Source organism: Apis mellifera, linkage group LG12, assembly GCF_003254395.2.
Source record: "Apis mellifera strain DH4 linkage group LG12, Amel_HAv3.1, whole genome shotgun sequence".
NCBI classification, from domain to species: domain Eukaryota; kingdom Metazoa; phylum Arthropoda; class Insecta; order Hymenoptera; family Apidae; genus Apis; species Apis mellifera.
The window spans coordinates 8,646,236-8,664,924 of NC_037649.1; the positions used below are offsets into that span (position 1 = coordinate 8,646,236).

At 20.5% G+C, this 18,689-nt stretch overlaps 5 protein-coding genes across 7 annotated transcripts; 2 read left to right on the forward strand and 3 right to left on the reverse strand.

Annotated features, from left to right (window-relative positions):
• Positions 1 to 415: 415 nt before the first annotated feature.
• Positions 416 to 3,547, forward strand: LOC726471 (SET domain-containing protein SmydA-8). Of its 2 annotated transcripts, none has more exons than XM_006565270.3 (7): positions 416 to 999; positions 1,487 to 1,855; positions 1,958 to 2,092; positions 2,351 to 2,537; positions 2,617 to 2,712; positions 2,810 to 2,883; positions 2,967 to 3,547. In XM_006565270.3, the coding sequence occupies exons 1-7, from the start codon at positions 502 to 504 to the stop codon at positions 3,069 to 3,071; spliced, it is 1,464 nt and encodes a 487-aa protein (XP_006565333.1). In that variant the 5' UTR covers positions 416 to 501; the 3' UTR covers positions 3,072 to 3,547. The 2 variants fall into 2 exon arrangements, with proteins under 2 accessions (XP_006565333.1, XP_006565334.1); XM_006565271.3 differs by having other exon boundaries at positions 2,954 to 3,089.
• LOC552765 (zinc finger CCCH domain-containing protein 13) lies at positions 3,345 to 9,032 on the reverse strand. Its single transcript, XM_006565268.3, has 10 exons — positions 8,547 to 9,032; positions 8,290 to 8,365; positions 7,752 to 8,152; positions 5,477 to 7,537; positions 5,033 to 5,341; positions 4,625 to 4,958; positions 4,375 to 4,541; positions 3,961 to 4,241; positions 3,754 to 3,871; positions 3,345 to 3,649 (listed from the first exon to the last, which is right to left on the reverse strand). The coding sequence occupies exons 1-10, from the start codon at positions 8,726 to 8,728 to the stop codon at positions 3,541 to 3,543; spliced, it is 4,038 nt and encodes a 1,345-aa protein (XP_006565331.1). The 5' UTR covers positions 8,729 to 9,032; the 3' UTR covers positions 3,345 to 3,540.
• Positions 9,033 to 9,815: 783 nt separating this feature from the next.
• Positions 9,816 to 11,385, forward strand: LOC727612 (PITH domain-containing protein GA19395). Of its 2 annotated transcripts, none has more exons than XM_006565272.3 (6): positions 9,816 to 9,916; positions 10,220 to 10,401; positions 10,606 to 10,649; positions 10,720 to 10,797; positions 10,890 to 10,994; positions 11,075 to 11,385. In XM_006565272.3, the coding sequence occupies exons 2-6, from the start codon at positions 10,231 to 10,233 to the stop codon at positions 11,283 to 11,285; spliced, it is 609 nt and encodes a 202-aa protein (XP_006565335.1). In that variant the 5' UTR covers positions 9,816 to 9,916; positions 10,220 to 10,230; the 3' UTR covers positions 11,286 to 11,385. The 2 variants fall into 2 exon arrangements, with proteins under 2 accessions (XP_006565335.1, XP_001123319.2); XM_001123319.5 differs by having other exon boundaries at positions 9,843 to 9,951.
• Positions 11,386 to 13,483: 2,098 nt separating this feature from the next.
• Positions 13,484 to 16,335, reverse strand: LOC107965310 (leucine-rich PPR motif-containing protein, mitochondrial). The gene is made up of 9 exons (XM_026444451.1): positions 16,116 to 16,335; positions 15,906 to 16,022; positions 15,511 to 15,778; positions 15,157 to 15,388; positions 14,798 to 14,986; positions 14,506 to 14,713; positions 14,187 to 14,399; positions 13,863 to 14,104; positions 13,484 to 13,620 (listed from the first exon to the last, which is right to left on the reverse strand). Exons 1-9 carry the CDS (start codon positions 16,333 to 16,335, stop codon positions 13,495 to 13,497), a joined length of 1,815 nt encoding a protein of 604 aa, XP_026300236.1. The 3' UTR covers positions 13,484 to 13,494.
• An 891-nt stretch (positions 16,336 to 17,226) lies between these two features.
• Positions 17,227 to 18,414, reverse strand: LOC551625 (barrier-to-autointegration factor B). Its single transcript, XM_624016.4, has 3 exons — positions 18,188 to 18,414; positions 17,811 to 17,940; positions 17,227 to 17,432 (listed from the first exon to the last, which is right to left on the reverse strand). The coding sequence occupies exons 2-3, from the start codon at positions 17,934 to 17,936 to the stop codon at positions 17,286 to 17,288; spliced, it is 273 nt and encodes a 90-aa protein (XP_624019.1). The 5' UTR covers positions 17,937 to 17,940; positions 18,188 to 18,414; the 3' UTR covers positions 17,227 to 17,285.
• Between the last annotated feature and the right edge of the window lie 275 nt (positions 18,415 to 18,689).

An 18,689-nucleotide genomic window follows, 5' to 3' on the forward strand; every position in this document is an offset into this window, starting at 1 on the left:
ATTATTAATGAAAGATTAATTCCATTTCTATTTTTATGATATATATATATAAAATATTTTATAAATACGAATTTTATTTCATACTTTAATTTTTGTTTTTTTTTTTTAATTAACAATTAAATACAACAATAATGAAAATATGAATACTAAAATGCAAATATCAGATACAAGATTCCAATTTCTGACTAAAACTAAGCATACAGACAAACACTTTTTTTCATATAATAAAACTACTTTTTTTCATATAATAATATCATTATGAATAAAAATATTTTATGTGAATTTTCATAATCTAATTATAATAATCTAATAATCCTCTCATATTTTGATTAATCGCTTTTATACAAAAATTAATACAACATATAGATACATAGTATATAAATATAATTGCATTATATAATCTGATGATTTTCTTAAACATATATATACTCTGACAAAATTCTCTATGATTAGTTGTTAGAATCTTATAAGTGATTCTCTTCAAAGTTATCATTATTGTTTATGAATATGAATATTCAGGATATAACGGAACCAAAAGAAGTGGAAGAAGTGTTCATATCTCATTTGAAGGAGAATAAAATCTTCCAGGAACAACAACTATGGACTGTTGGTTATTCATCACTGGGTGGTCGTGGTATGTTCGCCACTCGAGACATCAAACAAAACGAATTGATCTTCATCGATGCACCTTTGATAGTCGGGCCAAAATGCTTAAATAAACAGACAAAAATGTGCATATGTTGTTACAAGAATGAATGCCCGCTGTTTCCATGCGATAAAGGTTGCGGTTTGCCAGTTTGTTCCATTCAATGTGAGAATTCGCCGAACCATGTGAACGAATGTGAATATCTGAGATCATTGATACCGACTTGCGGTACCGATTGGTGCTTGAATTTACTGTTAGCTATGATACCGATTCGTGGCCTTTTTATGACGAAAATGCAGCGTAAATGTTTGGCCACTCTTCAATACAATAAAAATCTATTTTCAAAGTATGAGGTACAATTTATGTTAATAATTTATTTTAATTAATATTATATTAATAATCATTTAAAAATGATATTTTTAATAAAAAGAAATTTAAAAAAAAAATTAACTTAATATAAATGCGATATATATATTTTAACATTTGTTTTAACATTTAAAAAATAAAAGTTTAAATCTAGATTTAAAATTATTGAATTTGTTTCGTTATTGATATATTCATAATAATAAATATTAAAATTTGAAGATTAATAGAAAAGAAAAAAAATTGTGAAATATTATTTATATAAATAATTCTTAAACTTCTAATATGATACTAATAATTGTAATAGCTAATTGTAATAACTAATAATTAATAATCATTATTGACATTAATATTTTAATAAATAAAATTAATATTTAATAATAAAATTATAAAATAATTATATTATAAAATATTTTTTTTACATAATTTAACATTTTTATCTTTTATTATTATGAAATTATATTTCTATGCGAAAAGATTGAATTGCTCAAGAAAAATGTGATGAATTCTCCAAGCGACGAAGACATAGAGATGATGGAACGTGTATGCAGAGCTTTTAACACAAATTCGTTTGAAACGATTTGTGTTCATGACAAAGACCATTTTACAAATTTACGAGGACTTTATCCCCTGGGTTCATTGCAAAACCATTGCTGTATACCGAATACAAGACATTATTTCGATGAAAAATTTCGATTATATGTTAGGGCTGCTCTTCCAATTTCTGCTGGAGAGGAGATCACTATGTCCTACACAAGTTTATTTTGGGATACAACATTGCGGCGGCAATTTCTGAACGTGACTAAAAATTTTTCTTGCATGTGTAAAAGATGTAGTGATCCTACGGTAATTATATAGATATAATAATTATTTTTAATTTTATAAACAATTCAAATAATTTCATCAAAAATAATTGAAATATAAGAATATTTTTTTTAATTATATTAGGAATTTAATTCCAAATTAAGTGCACTTTTGTGTGCATCTGATAAATGTTCTGGAGAATTATTACCAAAAAATCCTCTTAATATGAGAACATCTTGGATTTGTAATAAATGTAGCATAACGGTAAATCATAGACAGGTATTTAAATATTTATTCAAATCATATTACAAATCATAAAATATATTTTATACATATATATTTTATTTGCTTTATAATTAATAATTTATTTCATACATCATATATAATTTATACTGTAATTAAATTTTTATTAATTTTATTGCTTTCTGTTTTAAAACTGATGCTAATTTAATAAATTTTTACAAATTTTAATTTTAGTTTCATTATTTATAAAACTTAGATGTTATAAATATTTTGTTTTTTACTTTTTATTATTAGATATGTTCGATCCGATCAGGTCTAGCTGCTATCATAGAGGAAATTATATATAAAACACCACGTGAGATCTTTAAGTTTTTAGAAAAAGATCTTTCAATTATAGTTCCTCAGAGTAATTATCTTATCATGGATGTGAAATTTCGAATCATTTCATATTATGGCAGAAGTAACGATCTTCAATGGAAAGGTACGAATAATATACAAATATATTTTATTCAAAATTTATTAATTTATACACTATTATATTTTTTTAAACATTATGTTAGATTTAAGTGATATTGAGTTGGATATCAAGGCAAATTACTGCAATGATTTACTCTCTGTATTAGATATTTTAAACAGTGGTGATTCTACAAAAAAGGGTAAATATATTTAAAATAAAAATTATAATTATTTATTATATTGTCTCACTTATTTTTATATATAGAATATTAAAAATTTTAATTTTTAATATTTTAGGTCTTATTTTATATGAATTATATTGCACAAATCTTGAAAAAATGAAACGATTCGAACAATCAGATATTCAGAAGGTAGATGAAAATTTTATTGCATATTTTTATTATTTATTTATTGATACTTTGATATATTTTATTTTTATAGTGAATATTTTCAGATTGATGAAAATCAACGTTTATTAAAAGAAGTAATTAATATATTGCAAAATGATGCAATTTCAGCTGTTAGATTCGAATATGATCAACAATATTTTAAAAAATAAATTATCGTATGCAAAACGATTATTATATATATTGTCGATAATATAAAATTTAGTTATAATTATGTAATCAAAAAATTTAAAAGAATAAAAATAGATATAATCTTTAAAATCAAAAAATTGTATAATATAATATTTAGAAAAATATTATTATATATTTTTCAAATATATCATTATTTGTAATATTCAATTGGAATTGTTATTATAATTTTGATAGAAAGAATATAAAAATTGAATAATAAGACATTTAATTATGGAAAATTAAAGAACTAGATATTAAGAAAAAGGTATCAATTTAATCTCTTTTTACATTGCACCATAGATGGTTAAGTTTGCAGCAGAAAATATCTAAATAGCTGAACTAGACTAGCAAGTAACAAAATGATGCACTTGTGCTCTATACTGTTTTATAATATAATGTAGTAGCAAAGTGCAATTCTAAAAATCATGTCCTATAAATAAAAAAAATGTTTCATACAGCTTGTTCTAATAAACATTTTGCTTCTTCATATAAAGCTGTACAAGGTCTTAAAACTTCTAAATCGTAATCTACGTCCTCATCAATATTTACATTATTATTCCTGTAACACATACACACACACACATATATATATATATATGTTATTTATAATAATATTATTTATTATTATTTTACTTTATTAAAAAATAATTTAACAATGTTTACCTATACAGAAAATCATCTACCATAGATAGCGTATCATTGTTTAAGTCACGCAGCAAATGATTTCGTGTAAGTGCTGTGTGCATAAATGCAACATTGTGAAGAAAAAATTCCGAATGATCTAAAAATAAATATTATTTATTTAGTATGCCATTAAACAAATATGATTAAAATAATTTATACTAAATAAAAATTTATTAAACAACTAACCGTCTTTTCCATATTTTTTTGTCAGTTTTTTCATTACATCTTCACCTGCATATTTCGCAGAAACACCAATTCTATGCAGAATTGCCTTGCATTGCCAACGATTTTCTGAATTTTGATTACATGATGTAGATTTACGGGATTGCGTTTCTTTAACGAGACTTTCCCAATCAACTCCTAAAGCATCTCCCAAACCTTTACCACTCGTTTTAATATCCTCTTCTAATTCACCATCAGAAATTTCTTCAAAGTCCATAGTTTCCATATTTTCATCTTCCATATTTCTATTTATATTTTAATGATTTAATTAATATAATTTATATATATATTTATATATTTTTTAATCATTTATTAATATAATCTATATAATATAAATAATTAACGAACTTTAAAAATTTTAGAAGTTAAAAATATTACCTAAATGATATTGTGTCATTATTATCTTTTCCTTTAGTATTAAAAACTGTTTCTTCTATAGTTTCTTTTGGAGATGAAAGATCTGCCTCTTGACTTATTGGTTGACCATCTCGTTGTATAATATCGGGATTTCTTTTCGTTACTCTCGTTTTATTTATATCTATATCCTATAAATGTTAGTTTTAAAAATTTTAATATAAATTCTTAAAATGAATTCAATTAAATATTCAATTAAATAAATAGAACGTACTGTGATATCTTCCATGTTTAATATATCATCTGGATCATCACTAATATCACTGAGATCACTCTCAGTATGAAGTGTTTGTAAAGATTCATCAATGCAAGTACGTTTTGAATCAGATGTAACAATTTCTTTTGTTTCAGATTTTTCTTTTAAGATAGTTTTTTTTTGAAAAGTATCTGTAGATTTTTCTCGAGTTATAGATAATTTACCTTCTGCTAATTCCATTAACTTTTTATTAATAGGTTCTTCTTTCATACTACCATATAAAGATGCTTGCTTAGAATTATGAACTATACATTCATCTCTAGTTTCAGAACTATTATAAGTTCTTCTTTTACTAAAAAGAAATAAAAAATAATTTATATTTATAAAAATCATTTTTTATTAAATAAATTAATAAAATTAATATACTTATGTGATGTGGATTCTGCTATTTCTAATTCCTTAGATCGATCATTTCTATAGTGACTTCGAATATGCACTGATTGATTATCCCATTTTCGAGAATCGCTTGATTTCCAATCTGATACAGAATTATCATATCGAGAATTCCAGTCATCATCATGTACTTCTGATCGAGGAAGACTATCTCTATTATCCCATAATGTTCTCACTCGCCATTCTCTTTCTTCCCAATCAACGGGACCATAAGTTCGCTCTCGAGTATGTTCTACATCACGATGATGATTATCCCAATCATCATTGGAAACATTTTCATCTCTATATAATAAAAAATAAAAAATATATAATAAAAAACAAATAAAGAATAAAAAATCTGCATTATTAATATTCTAAGTAATAATCTGCAGATTAATACTAATGCAGATTATTATCTAGAATCAATTATTAATATACCTAATAGATGTGTTACTTCTTAATTTTTCTCCAGAATAAAGTGGATGTCTATGATGATGATGATGATGCCGATGATCATCAAAGGAACTTCTATCAGTAGTTTGAACAACATATCTAGATTCTCGAGATCTTTCTTCACGAATTCCACGTCTTTCATCAAATGGACTATCATATCTTCTTCCATCAACAGTTTTTCTTCTATCATCTTCATGAACATGGTGATCACGATAATCTAAATGTGAAGATGCTTCCTCCTGTTCATCCCAATGTTCTGATAAACGTCCGTAATTTCTATTATAATTTCTGTCGATTTCAATTGTTCGTCGCGGACTGCTTTCGCGTCTTTCGATTAACCGATCAACTTTGGTTGGCGTAATGCGTGATTGATCATGCTCAGATGTATGATTTCGATCATATCTTGTGCTGAATCGTCTATGTCTTTCACGATCATAATGTGTAACATCTATTCTATCAATTAAATTATCTCGCGAATTTGATAATGTAGGTGGAGCAGATGAAGATGATGAAGATGCTATAGAAGATTGAACGACTGGTAAAGAAGATGCTTGTGATAATGGGGGTACATTGTGCGTACCTTTATCAAGCAACGATGTTCTATCTAAAGATCTTTCTCGCGGAAAACGATCAACGCGATCTCTAGGTGAATTTACACCAGTTTTACGAACTGATGTATCCTTATCTACAGTATTTCGATCATATCTATTATCAATACGCTGTGACGTTCTGTCTCTATCAGAAAGAGTTTTTGTTTCAGATCGTTCTCTTTCTCTATCGCTTCTACGTTCTCGAGTTCCATTTTTTTCAAAAATATTATCTTTCATTATTAATCGTTCTTTATCCCGACTATAACGTGTATTTTTATCCGCTGTTAAATTTATCGATGCTGAAACTAAAGATGGTACATCTCTATCTCTTGATTTAATTGATTCTTTTTCTCTATCACGATCACGATCTCGATCACGATCTCGATCTCGATCACGATCCCGATCTCTATCGCGATCACGATCTCGATCTCGATCTCTGTCTCGTTCGCGATCACGTTCTCGATCTCTATCTCGATCTCTATCTCTTTCCCGTGGTCGTTCGCGACAACGTTCTTGTAAATCTTCTTTATCTTTATCACGACCATCACGTTGATCTCGAGCAAGTCTTGAATGCCCACGCTCATCTCTCGTGTGCTCTTTATCACGACGTTCTCTGCTCTTTTGTCGAGTTTTATCACCTAAATAAGTTTTATCGTCAAATTCTTTACCGATTCTTCTATGGCTTTCTTCTTGATTCGATATCTGTCTGGTTTTGCTATTTTGTTCATTTTTTCGTATATCTTCTCTATCTTTAGTTTTATCATTTTTATGTGATTCACGATCTTTTTTTTCTGTATCTCGAGATCTGTTTGTAGAAAGTTGTCTATCTTGAGTTTTTGATGGCGTAAACTCTCGTTTAGATCTTGATGACTTTTCGGGTGTACGACTACGGCGAGTTTTAGTTGAAATCGTTTCTTTCGAATGCTGATGTTTTGATCTTTCAGATGTTGGAGATGTTCTAGATCGTATATCTTTATCTTTACATTTTGCTTTTAATCTTTCGTTTGTTTTAATTTTTTCATCTATTGCACGACTTTTTTCTTTATCCTGTTCTTTAATTTTATCAAAAGGTTTATTTTTAACATTATCTTTAGATAATTCATCTATATCACGTATTTTTTTATAATGTTTATCTTCTTTTTCCATATCTCTGCTTTTTAGAATTTTTGGAGATTCACTTCTGTTTCTTTCTCTAACTTTATTGGATGTTCCATGATGAGGCACAGATACTGAAGAGCCTAATACTGAGGTTGTTGTTGATGTTACTGTTGTGGATACTTGTATTGCTGGTGATCTTGTACGAGGTGTAGAAGAATGTTTTTTTGATGCTGAAGATGAACTATATTTTTTTGCTGTTCTAACACTAATTTCCTTTTTTGTGGAATTACTTTCAAATTTACGTTTCTTTTTGATTGAAGGTTTTTCATTTTTTGTTCCAAGTCTTTTTAATTTTAATCTGTAAAAATTTTTAAATAATAAAAAACCTATATAATTATTTTATATAGATTTATATATTTAAATTTTAACAAAAATATTAAAATATAAATTATTGATTTGTAATTTTATATTAATATTTGTTATACATAAAAATATATAACATAATAATTTCAGAAATTTTAAATATTTTTACACGTTAAATAAAATAAAATAATACTTAATATTTAACTTACTTTCGTCTTCTTTCTTTATCTTCATCATAATCAGTAGATCCACTATGATGTCGCTTAGATTTAATTTTTTTTATTTTTTTACGTGAATCAGATGTTGAACTAGAAGATGAATCTTCACTACTAGAACTACTACTACTGCTAGATGTACTTGAAGTATGTGAACTAGAGGAAGAAGTCATAGCTTTTTTCTTTTGTCTTATTTTATCTTTTCCATGAACTTCTTTATCTTTCTTCATTTGTAATTCTAATTCACGCTGCAATAACTGTCTACGTCTCTCTAATACTTTTTCGTCTTCGTATTCCAAATCTGTTTGATTCCACTCTTCTAAATTTAAATCAGGACTATGTGATGCCTTTTTTACGATCTTAGAAGTAAGCCTTTTAAATGGATCTTCAATAAGCTACATATTAATAAATATATATAAATATAAATAGCTATATCTTTAAATGAAATAATATGAATGAACAAATAATATTTTTGATTTTTTTTTAATTAAATTTTTTATACAGAATTTGATGATATAAATTATACACTTACTCCAGTTGTACTTGCAATAGCATTATCCTTTTTGGCACGCTTGGACGGACTTATTAATGTGTGAGTATTTGCATATCTAATTGCAATATCAAGAAAAGAAAATGATGATCATCTTAAATAAAATCAATGATAATTCTTACTCTATGATTTGAATAATAAATTTGATATGTAATTGTATTGTCATTACTATAAAAAATATAGAACAAATACATATTTATTTTTTTATGCAAAATAAATTCATTTCAAATTATACTTGCTTGCAATTCTTTCCATATGAACAGCTGCCGTTTAATGCCCAGTTTCTACAATAATCCGATGAATTTTGGCCGGCAGTAACTGCTGGTTTAGTCCCCAACCTCTCAAATACACTTGGTCGACGAGAGTCTGTATTACATTTCGTAGGGTCAACCGTTATCTTCCTTATGTTTGATTTTGACATATTATCACCATAAAACAATTATGTTTTCACAATGGAAGCACATAACTGCAGCATGCAAATATTCATTTGCTATGGAATCACCATTAATTAATTAAATATTCACAAATACAATCACAATTCTCAAAGGATTGATTTCTTTTGCATTTAAAAATTAAAAGCATTTGAAAAATGAAAAATATAAGTTTATTATATTCTATGTAATTATTCTTTTTATAAATGACAATATTATAATATTTTTACTTAATTCGTATTACATATTTTTAAAAGCTAATTCCAGATATTTTTTACTGCTACTTATGATTGAAGTATTAAACTGTACAGAAAACAATAGTGCTAACTGAATGAAGTTATAAATAATATATAATTCAATGTTACCAACTAACAATGATAAATATCGAAACTAATTCAATTATTCAAATATTATTAATATTTCGTTAAATATACAAAAAAAAATATTATAAGAATAAATAAATAAATATATAAATAATTAAATATATAAAAAAATAATTCATATATATTATAAAAGTATTTTTATATATTATATTAAAAACATAAAATATTATATATATAATTTTAAATATATATAATTTTCGAACCAATGAATTATAATATTTTAGATTATTTTTTAGTTATTAAAAAAAAATTATTATTAAAAAATTATTAAAAACAAATTTAAAAAGAGATTTAAAATTTATCGTATATCGAAATAAAATTTAATTAAAATATAAGTTTATTAACTAAATAAATAAATTTATTTAGTATATTTTTAATGGAAACAAGATCTTTTCAATCTTAAAGAAATATTTACAAAAATTTAATTATATTAAATATAAAATAAATATTAATAAATAAAGAATATAATCTTTTAAATTTAAAATTTTTATCTTAAATTAATACAAAACTATAATAATTTTCTTATTTATTTTATTTTTTTATTTATATTATAATATAAATTGAAATTAAAATAAAAGAAAATTTTAACAAATTATTAATAATTTTAATATCGTAATTATTTATATTATTTATATACAATAAATTAATATTTCTAATAATACTAATATATTTTTAATAATACTAATATGTGCATATATATATTTAATTATTAAAATATGTACATAATTCCGACTATCGTTTTTAGTACTTTAAATGTTCTGTCGCATTGAACATCGAAACGGTTAATTCATTCATGTATATCTTTCTTCTATCTATTTAAAATTGAAATAGTAATGATTTTAATTTATATATTTTTAACATTTTGTTCATTTTAATTATAATTTTAATTGAATATTAATTAGATAAAATAATATTAACGTATAATTTATTTATACTTTTATATATTAGTAATATATAAATGTATTATTTTTAATATAAAGAAAACATTTTAAGATAATAAATCTACAATTATTATTATATCATTATTATAATTATTACTGCAATGTTAATGTAAATTTATTATCTATTTATTGATTTATTATCTAATTTTTTATTCAGGTTTTTTAAAAATGGCTCATCAATGTAGTTGTGGAGGTATACATAATGATGGAGAATTGGGTGTACAATATAATTTGTATCAAAAAATTGATATAGAAAACATAGAATGTTTAAATGAATATGAGGAAGGTAGTGGGGCTACTGTATTTAAATCATGGGAAAATAGATTAGATAGAAATAAAGTAATTATCACAAAAATGATTTTTATAAAAATATAATATAAAAATTTTGTAAATTATATTATTATATTTCATTTATTTATATTATTTTTCATTATATTATAATTATATATATATATATATATATGTATATATATATTAATAATTATAATATATATATATATATATATATATATATATGTATATTATTTTTATAATCTTTTTCAGTATGTCGAAAGTGATATGGATAATGAACTTCTGTTTAATATTCCGTATGTTTTTTATTTTGACATATTTTTTAATAGAAGTACATTAGTAGAAATATTATTATTTCTTTTTCAGTTTTACTGGAAATATAAAATTAAAAGGCCTTATTATTATAGGAGGAGAAGATGATTTTCATCCAAATAAAGTAAAACTGTAAGTTTTTATATATAAAAATAGAATTTAATCTAAAAAAATATAAAATATCTATGTTCTATAAATATTAAAAAAAAATTTTATTGATATAGGTATAAAAATAGACCACATATGACATTTGATGATATTAGCACAGAACCAGAACAAGAGTTTGAATTATGTGTAGATACAAATGGGATACATGAATATTCTCTTAAGTATATATATTTGATTATGTCTAAACATTATATAAAATGTAAAGTGTAATTATATAAATATAATATAATTTTTAATTTAGGATAGTTAAATTTTCATCAGTATGTTATTTAAGTTTACATTTTATTGGTACTGAAAGAACAGATAAAATAAAAATTTATTACATTGGATTAAAAGGAGAATGGTCACCTGCACATCAACATGGTGTTACTATTTGTACTTATGAATTACGTCCACAAATGAATGATCATTCAAGAGGAGATCTTGAAAATATTGATAGAACAATTAGTTAATTTTATATTAGTTATATAAAGTTAATAGAAAACTTCATTTTACATAAAAAAAAGTAAAAATAATTTTAAAAATCAATAAATATTTATATTCAAATGAAAATTGTTAATTTATTTAAGATATTTTATTTATTTAATTCAATCAATTTTATATATTAATATTATTACTATATTTTTATTATATTAATGTCATTATGAATAGATATTAAAAAATTAATATTAATAAATCGAAAAATATCATAGTAAAGCTATTTTTTTTAAAGATTATACCGATAAATATATCTGAATATGAATAAATTAATATTGTAATTAGTATTAAAATTTTATGAATTTCGATTAATACCTTATTTTTTCATTATCAAACAATGAAAGAAAATTCTTGAAATTTATAATAGAAAAAAGCGCGCTTATTTTAAAAATATAATTATTTGTTAAAAATTTATTATATTTAAGATTATGTTTGTATAACATAAAAATAATTTTTGTATCGTTAAAAATAATTTCTCAAGATCTGTTTCAATATCTTTTTTTTTTTTTTCATTTTCTTCTACTATATTGATATCGACTTAAATTGATTAAAACTTTGATACTCGATATCGCGAGAAATAACATTCAATTGTAACTCATGGCACATGCGATTGTTAGCTCCTCAATTGAGGCAAAATAATATCAATAAAGAAAATATGCTTGTATAGACTCAGTATCATAAAACCATTAGACGGAGGATGGGGCTATGTAATAGTTCTAACAGCTTTTTTAATTCACATAATCGGTAATGGATTTTTTTTTTTGTTTGATATATTTTGAAATTTCATTTATAAGTTGGAAAAACATATTTTCCCTTTTTCTTTCATTTCTAACTACGAATTTAATTTTATTTTATATTTTTAAAATATTTTTACTTTAATATAAACAATATATTTTTATAAAATACTTTTAAAGTACTTTTAAATTTATATTATATTTAAGGTATCTTGTAACATTTTTTATTTCAATGAGAAGTTAATTATATAATATAAATTAATAATATAATTTTATTGCTATTTATAATAAGAATTTAATGAAAATATATTTTATATTAATTTATTATTATTTATTTATTTATTTCTTCTTTTTGAATCTATTTTATCATTATTATTATTATTATTATTATTTTTTATTCGTCACGTTATATTATCACATTTCGAAAAAATTAATCGAATAAATAATATCTTCATTAATTTTAAATAAATAAAACATCTTACGATAAAACAAAAATAAAAAAAGAAATTATACAATCATTAATTAATTAATTAATTTAATCTTCAAGAAATTTATTAAAGTTGATTTAATAATAATAATATTTTTTATTTTATAAAAAATATTACAAAAAATCTCATAATTCATCCTATCACAATTCATTAATTATATATTATTAATTTTTTTAATTTATTCAATAATAATAATATTTTTTAAAAAAAACCTCCAATAATGAAAATGAATAAAATCGAAAACTATTTTTTAATATTTAGTTCTTTTATCTTATATTTAAATTTTAAATTATATAAATTATATATAAATGAAAATATAAAATTTATAAAAATTTATAAATTTATATATAAATCGAAAATTTTTTTTTCTTGTATAAAAATATGTATTTTTTACAAAATATTATATTATCAAATATAATAAATTAAATGTGAATTATATATATATATATATATATATATATATATATATATATATAATTATATTATATTTTATATATATTATAAATATATATAATAAGTGTTTTTAAGTTTTTAATATAAGTTTTTATTATAATAAATATGTATATATATATATATATATACACATATATATATACAGAATGCCTCAAATGTGAAAACATTAGTTAATTGGAGATTTTAATTAGAGAAGCTAATTTCAAACATTTTTCTTTTCAAAAAGTTTCATTTGTCAATGAGTTATTAATAAAAAACACTGATCAATCTTGAAATCAATATCTCAAAAATCTTCATCTTAATCGTTCCCATATTTTTAGCATATCCTATGTGTATACATATTTTTTATTTATATATACTTTTTTAATTATAAAAAAATTATAAAATAAATTATTATTTGATTTATATTAAATAAATACAATAAAAAATATTTAATAAAATTAGATTATTTGATAAATCTAAACTTCTTATTATTTATTAAATACAAATATTGTAAAATATTTGACACTTTATTTTATTAAATTTTGAAGTATAGACATTACATCATTTCTTGCATATTCACCCAAATATTCACATATTGTTTTCACTGTTTCATATTTTAAATTAATATCATAATTTATTGAATGCTTTATTATCTGAAAGAATAATAAAATTTTAATTATTTATTTTTAAAATTATTTAAATTATTATTTAAAATTATTAATATTAATTATTTCTATAATTATATATTCTAATAATTTAAAATTTTTACCTTTCTCTATCTTACTCATAACAATATACATGTTATTTTAATTTAATTTATTACAAATAATTTTAAAAAAATATTATATGTATATATGAAAATTCTATTGAATTCTATTGAATTTTAATTTTATACCTTTGTCATCCATATTTTTTGAGATGGAAAATCAATCATAAATTCATGTAATTGCTTGTCCATAGATACAAATATTGTATAAGATGATTTGTTGGTTAATATAAATGTTGAATTTGAATTTATATTTTCCACTACATTACAACTAATATATAAAAAGTTTATTACATCATTTTTAAAAATTGCAGAATATCTAAGATCAGAAGCAATTATTTTATAAAAATATTCATCTTTAAAATATCGTACTATAATAAAAAATGATATATATCATTAAATATATATATATATATTGTTAAATTAAACATATTTGTTAAATTTTTTACTCACTATATCTAGCAGCTTCTGCTATTTTTCTCTTTTTCAAAAAAAATAATACATAAGAATTATTAATTATGTTTTCATTTATTTTATATTTCATTAATAGTTTTCTTATATAGTCTACTTCTCCATATATAAATGGTAAAACATAATCAGTAATTGTATCAATACAAGGTAATATATTAAAATCATTAATCATAATCTCAAGAATATTTAAAATACCTGAAACATATTTTTATTAAAGAAAAAATATATTTTTATTCATATTATGTAAATGTATAATATATAATAATAAAATATTTCATATATTTAAATATAAAATGCATACCTTGTACACTATATTTATTTGCTTGCCTAACTAAAAGTGGCCAAAAGTAATGTGGGCGTAATAAACAATATTTTTCACATATTTTGAGCAAAAGAAAAGACAAATTGTCATTTTTCTTTAATGAATAATATAATGATATTAAAAAATATTTTTTGGATATTTCTTTATTTCCCGTAAAATTACAAAACAAAATAATATCTTTAATTAGCTATAATAGTAAATATATTTAAATATATTTAATAGAAAATAAAATATAAAAAACATATATATTATATGTGTATATTCTTTTTACCATTTTAGTATTAATTATATGTTTTAAAATTAACCTCAGGATACTTTCAAATTGAGGATGCTCATTATTTAAACCCATCTTTAAAAGTGTCTTTATAGCTACATTTATGTAATTAATATTTATTATTTTTAATATGATTTTTATTTCATTATTTGAAATGATCTTTTTTTTTCTTAGATATTTATGGATCTAATAAAAATGATTAAATTATTAAATCATTGTATATTATAATATATATAATTATAATATATATTACTATATATAATATATATAATATATATAATATATATAATATATATTATAATATATATAATATATACATTAATAATAATTTACTATATAATTCACCAAATTCTTACAACATCAATATCTTCAATGTGATTATTTTCTGCTAATATATAAATTATTTTCAAAATATTTTTATTACTAAAATATATCTTATTTAAATTACAATCTTTAATTATTTCTTTGATTTTAACAATATTATTTAATTTAGCATAAGTATACATAATAATAGCATATGTTTGATTATTTACATTTAATTTATATTGTTTCATTATATTTAGAATATTATTTACATTTTTTATATCTCTGAAAAATATTAATATTAATTATAATAAATATGTAAATTTAAATGTTCATTAACAGATAAATATTATTGATATAAAAAACAATATTTACTTAATTAATTAAATATATATATATATATTTACCCAGATTGAGAATATCCTAACATTAATAAATCAAAAATGGATTTTGATATAGAAAATTTTAACTTTTTCATATCATGTAGAAGCATTAATGCTTTATTAATATTTCCTTTCATACAGTAATATTTAATATATATTTCATATGTTTTCTCATTTGGATAAATTTGTTTACATTTCATGTCTTTTAATAAGTTTATAATTGAGAAATTATGTTCATTTTCTATATATAATTTTAAAAGTGTATTATAATGGACTACTGATACCTTAAAATCTTTGAATCCAAAATATATAAAAAATATATTAAATTTTGTTTTTATCTTATATTACATATTTCTTATATATTTCATATAATATTACATTAATTTTATAAAATTATTAATAATATATTGAAAACATACTGCATACAGTTAAAATTATCCATAAAGATTCTGCAAGTTTTATTCTGTCTACTGGTAAACAAGTTACATTATTACACCAATAAAGTAATGAAAGTAATTTATTTGTATCTATGACATCTATAATAAACAAAAATATTCTTCTATATATCAATTATAATATTGTTTATTTATTATACATCATATTATAATATTATATATATAATGACTTACTTGATGAATCTATAAGATCTATAATACTTATCATTTCTTTTTTTGGTATACAATTGTTTACTTGCACTTGTTTACATATATTTTTAAATTTTTGACTTATCAAATTTTTTTTATCATTTTCTTCAATTTGTGACATAAATACTATATTCCTATTAATATATAACTGTTTATAAATTACATTAATAAAAATATAATAAATTTGAAAAACTAACCTTATCATTATGTTAAATGTTTTATTATATTGTTGAATAAAAAACTTTGTCATTTTTTGATTTTCAATGAATATTTTAAATTTTAAATGATTTTTAAAATGATTTATATATTGTAATAAAATACCTGACATGATAATTTAAAATTATTTAATAAAATAATATAGCGTTTTTCGAAATATATTTTGTATTATCTAACCTTACAATCACAATCATCTATAACCAAACATATATTATTAAAAATGTAAATATTTATTTTAATTTGTCATTATATAGAACCAATAATAAATTTAACATTAATCATTTATTAGCAGTATATAAAAGTTACAAAACATTACGAAAAATACAATAAACATTTACTTTCAATTAAGATATAATAATAGATTTATCTTATTAGATGTAACATATTAAATTTAATATTTAATATATTATATATTTGTGATATATTAAAATACTTAGAGATTAAATGTTATAGATATTAGATATACATCCAAAAATATATTTTAAAATTAAATTCCTTATTTACTTTTTATAATTTTATACAAGATTATAAAAATTTCATTAGTATTATAAATAAAAAATTCAGAATTGACATTTAGTTTTATACATAAAAATATAGAATGTAATTTCAGAAAATATATAAATATTAGAAAATAAATATAATATAATGAAAAATTATTAATGCAAGACTGATGTATGAAATAAAATATTTAGTCAGTTAATATAATCTAATATTAAATAAAATTATAAACTGATATATCATGTTATATTTTTTTTATATTGAACTTTAAAATATCTTTTAAGATACTTGTTTTCATTATATTAGAAATTATCTAAAATATTATTTTAAATTCACAAAAGTGAAATAGTTTTCACATTTTATATTAAAATATTACAGTAGATTCTTTGCTATATTAAAAGTTTCATTTTTGTATAATATTAACATTAAATTTTAATTATTTTACAAAAATTCTTCACACCAATCAGAGAGGCACTGATAACAATCACTAGATTGTTTTGCATTGGCAGAACATGCATCCTTCATCCATTCTTGAAATAATTCTCTATTCTTTTTTAAAACCAAGTATTGCCCAAGAACAACATATGCCTATAAATAATAAATTAATAATATTAATATAATATTATATATTATATAATATAATATATAATATAATATTTATATTTATATATTTATATAATATAATATTATATAATATAATATATTAATTTCTATGTTTAGATATAAATATGAATGCATTTTATAATTTTTTATTACTTTATTTATATAAAAAAATAGTTATTTAATATTGATTAAAATAAATTATATTAAGTTTTATTATCTTTTATATATTTTTAATAATTTATTTTCAAAAATATTTATAAATTTTACATTTATTTCACAATAAGTAATGAATAACAATAATAAATAAAAAAAATATAAATTATATTAAATTATATTATATAATTAAATAAAAATATATTATACTTTATCAAAACCAGCTGCTTCTAATCTACGTCCTAAAACTTCTCCAACTCCAGCAAGATCTGTAACAGGTTTATCACCCATTGGTTCAGCCACAAAGTTTTTATGTTTTTGTGATGTGCTGGACATGTTTCTAAAAATAAAAATAAATTTTTTTTTAAGTAAAGAAAAATATTGTATAATATATATTTATTTCTATATTAAAAAAAAAAAAAAAAGACTGAACAAAAGTAATATAAAATAGAAATTTTTTATTTCATTAAAACTTTATACACTTATTTATATACATTTTTATTTATTATTTATTTAAAAGTATTTATACACTTTTAAATATAATAAATAAATTATATACGTAATATAAATTTCTGTAAAATACGTACATATCAAAATTCGTTTTTCATAAAATAAATTTAATTTATTTGTAACACAATCACTGTATAAAACTATTTTTTTTTATATATTGCAAATTGATAATAATTTAAACATTAAAATTTCAGTTTATTAATTGTTCACTTTAAGATTATAATGAACTTTTTCGTTGAAAAATACACCTTTAAAAATTACTTAAACATAACACTATCAAAGCTACATGTACAACATAAATTTATATAAAGTTATAGATTGGAAACTCATATATAATTTTATACACATAAAATCTAATTTCTATGTCTGACAACTTAATTTTTCTAATATATTTTACGCTATTAAAAATAATTAAAATTATTAAAAAATATAAGAAAAATATAAGAAGTTAAAATATTATTCAAATTCAAATATAAAAATATGTATTTATAAAACATTAAAAACATATATATTCTAAATTTATTACAAAAACTTAATTCTTAATATAAAAAAAACAAATAAAATTATTACATATTATAT

Excerpts from the sequence above, each read along its gene's own strand:
- LOC726471 (XM_006565270.3), top strand. The coding sequence starts at position 502 with ATGAATATGAATATTCAGGATATAACGGAACCAAAAGAAGTGGAAGAA. Across the intron at positions 1,000-1,486 it reads ATCTATTTTCAAAGTATGAG|ATTGAATTGCTCAAGAAAAA; the intron begins GTACAATTTATG and ends CTATGCGAAAAG. Across the intron at positions 2,884-2,966 it reads AACAATCAGATATTCAGAAG|ATTGATGAAAATCAACGTTT; the intron begins GTAGATGAAAAT and ends GAATATTTTCAG.
- LOC552765 (XM_006565268.3), bottom strand. The coding sequence starts at position 8,728 with ATGTCAAAATCAAACATAAGGAAGATAACGGTTGACCCTACGAAATGT. Across the intron at positions 4,959-5,032 it reads GCAGAATCCACATCACATAA|TAAAAGAAGAACTTATAATA; the intron begins GTATATTAATTT and ends ATTTCTTTTTAG. Across the intron at positions 3,872-3,960 it reads AAAAAAATATGGAAAAGACG|ATCATTCGGAATTTTTTCTT; the intron begins GTTAGTTGTTTA and ends ATTTATTTTTAG.
- LOC727612 (XM_006565272.3), top strand. The coding sequence starts at position 10,231 with ATGGCTCATCAATGTAGTTGTGGAGGTATACATAATGATGGAGAATTG. Across the intron at positions 10,402-10,605 it reads ATAGATTAGATAGAAATAAA|TATGTCGAAAGTGATATGGA; the intron begins GTAATTATCACA and ends AATCTTTTTCAG. Across the intron at positions 10,650-10,719 it reads GAACTTCTGTTTAATATTCC|TTTTACTGGAAATATAAAAT; the intron begins GTATGTTTTTTA and ends TTTCTTTTTCAG.
- LOC107965310 (XM_026444451.1), bottom strand. The coding sequence starts at position 16,335 with ATGATAAGGTTAGTTTTTCAAATTTATTATATTTTTATTAATGTAATT. Across the intron at positions 15,779-15,905 it reads GATAATTTTAACTGTATGCA|ATTTTAAGGTATCAGTAGTC; the intron begins GTATGTTTTCAA and ends TTGGATTCAAAG. Across the intron at positions 14,105-14,186 it reads AGCAGAAGCTGCTAGATATA|TACGATATTTTAAAGATGAA; the intron begins GTGAGTAAAAAA and ends TTTTTATTATAG.
- LOC551625 (XM_624016.4), bottom strand. The coding sequence starts at position 17,936 with ATGTCCAGCACATCACAAAAACATAAAAACTTTGTGGCTGAACCAATG. Across the intron at positions 17,433-17,810 it reads AAGCAGCTGGTTTTGATAAA|GCATATGTTGTTCTTGGGCA; the intron begins GTATAATATATT and ends TATTATTTATAG.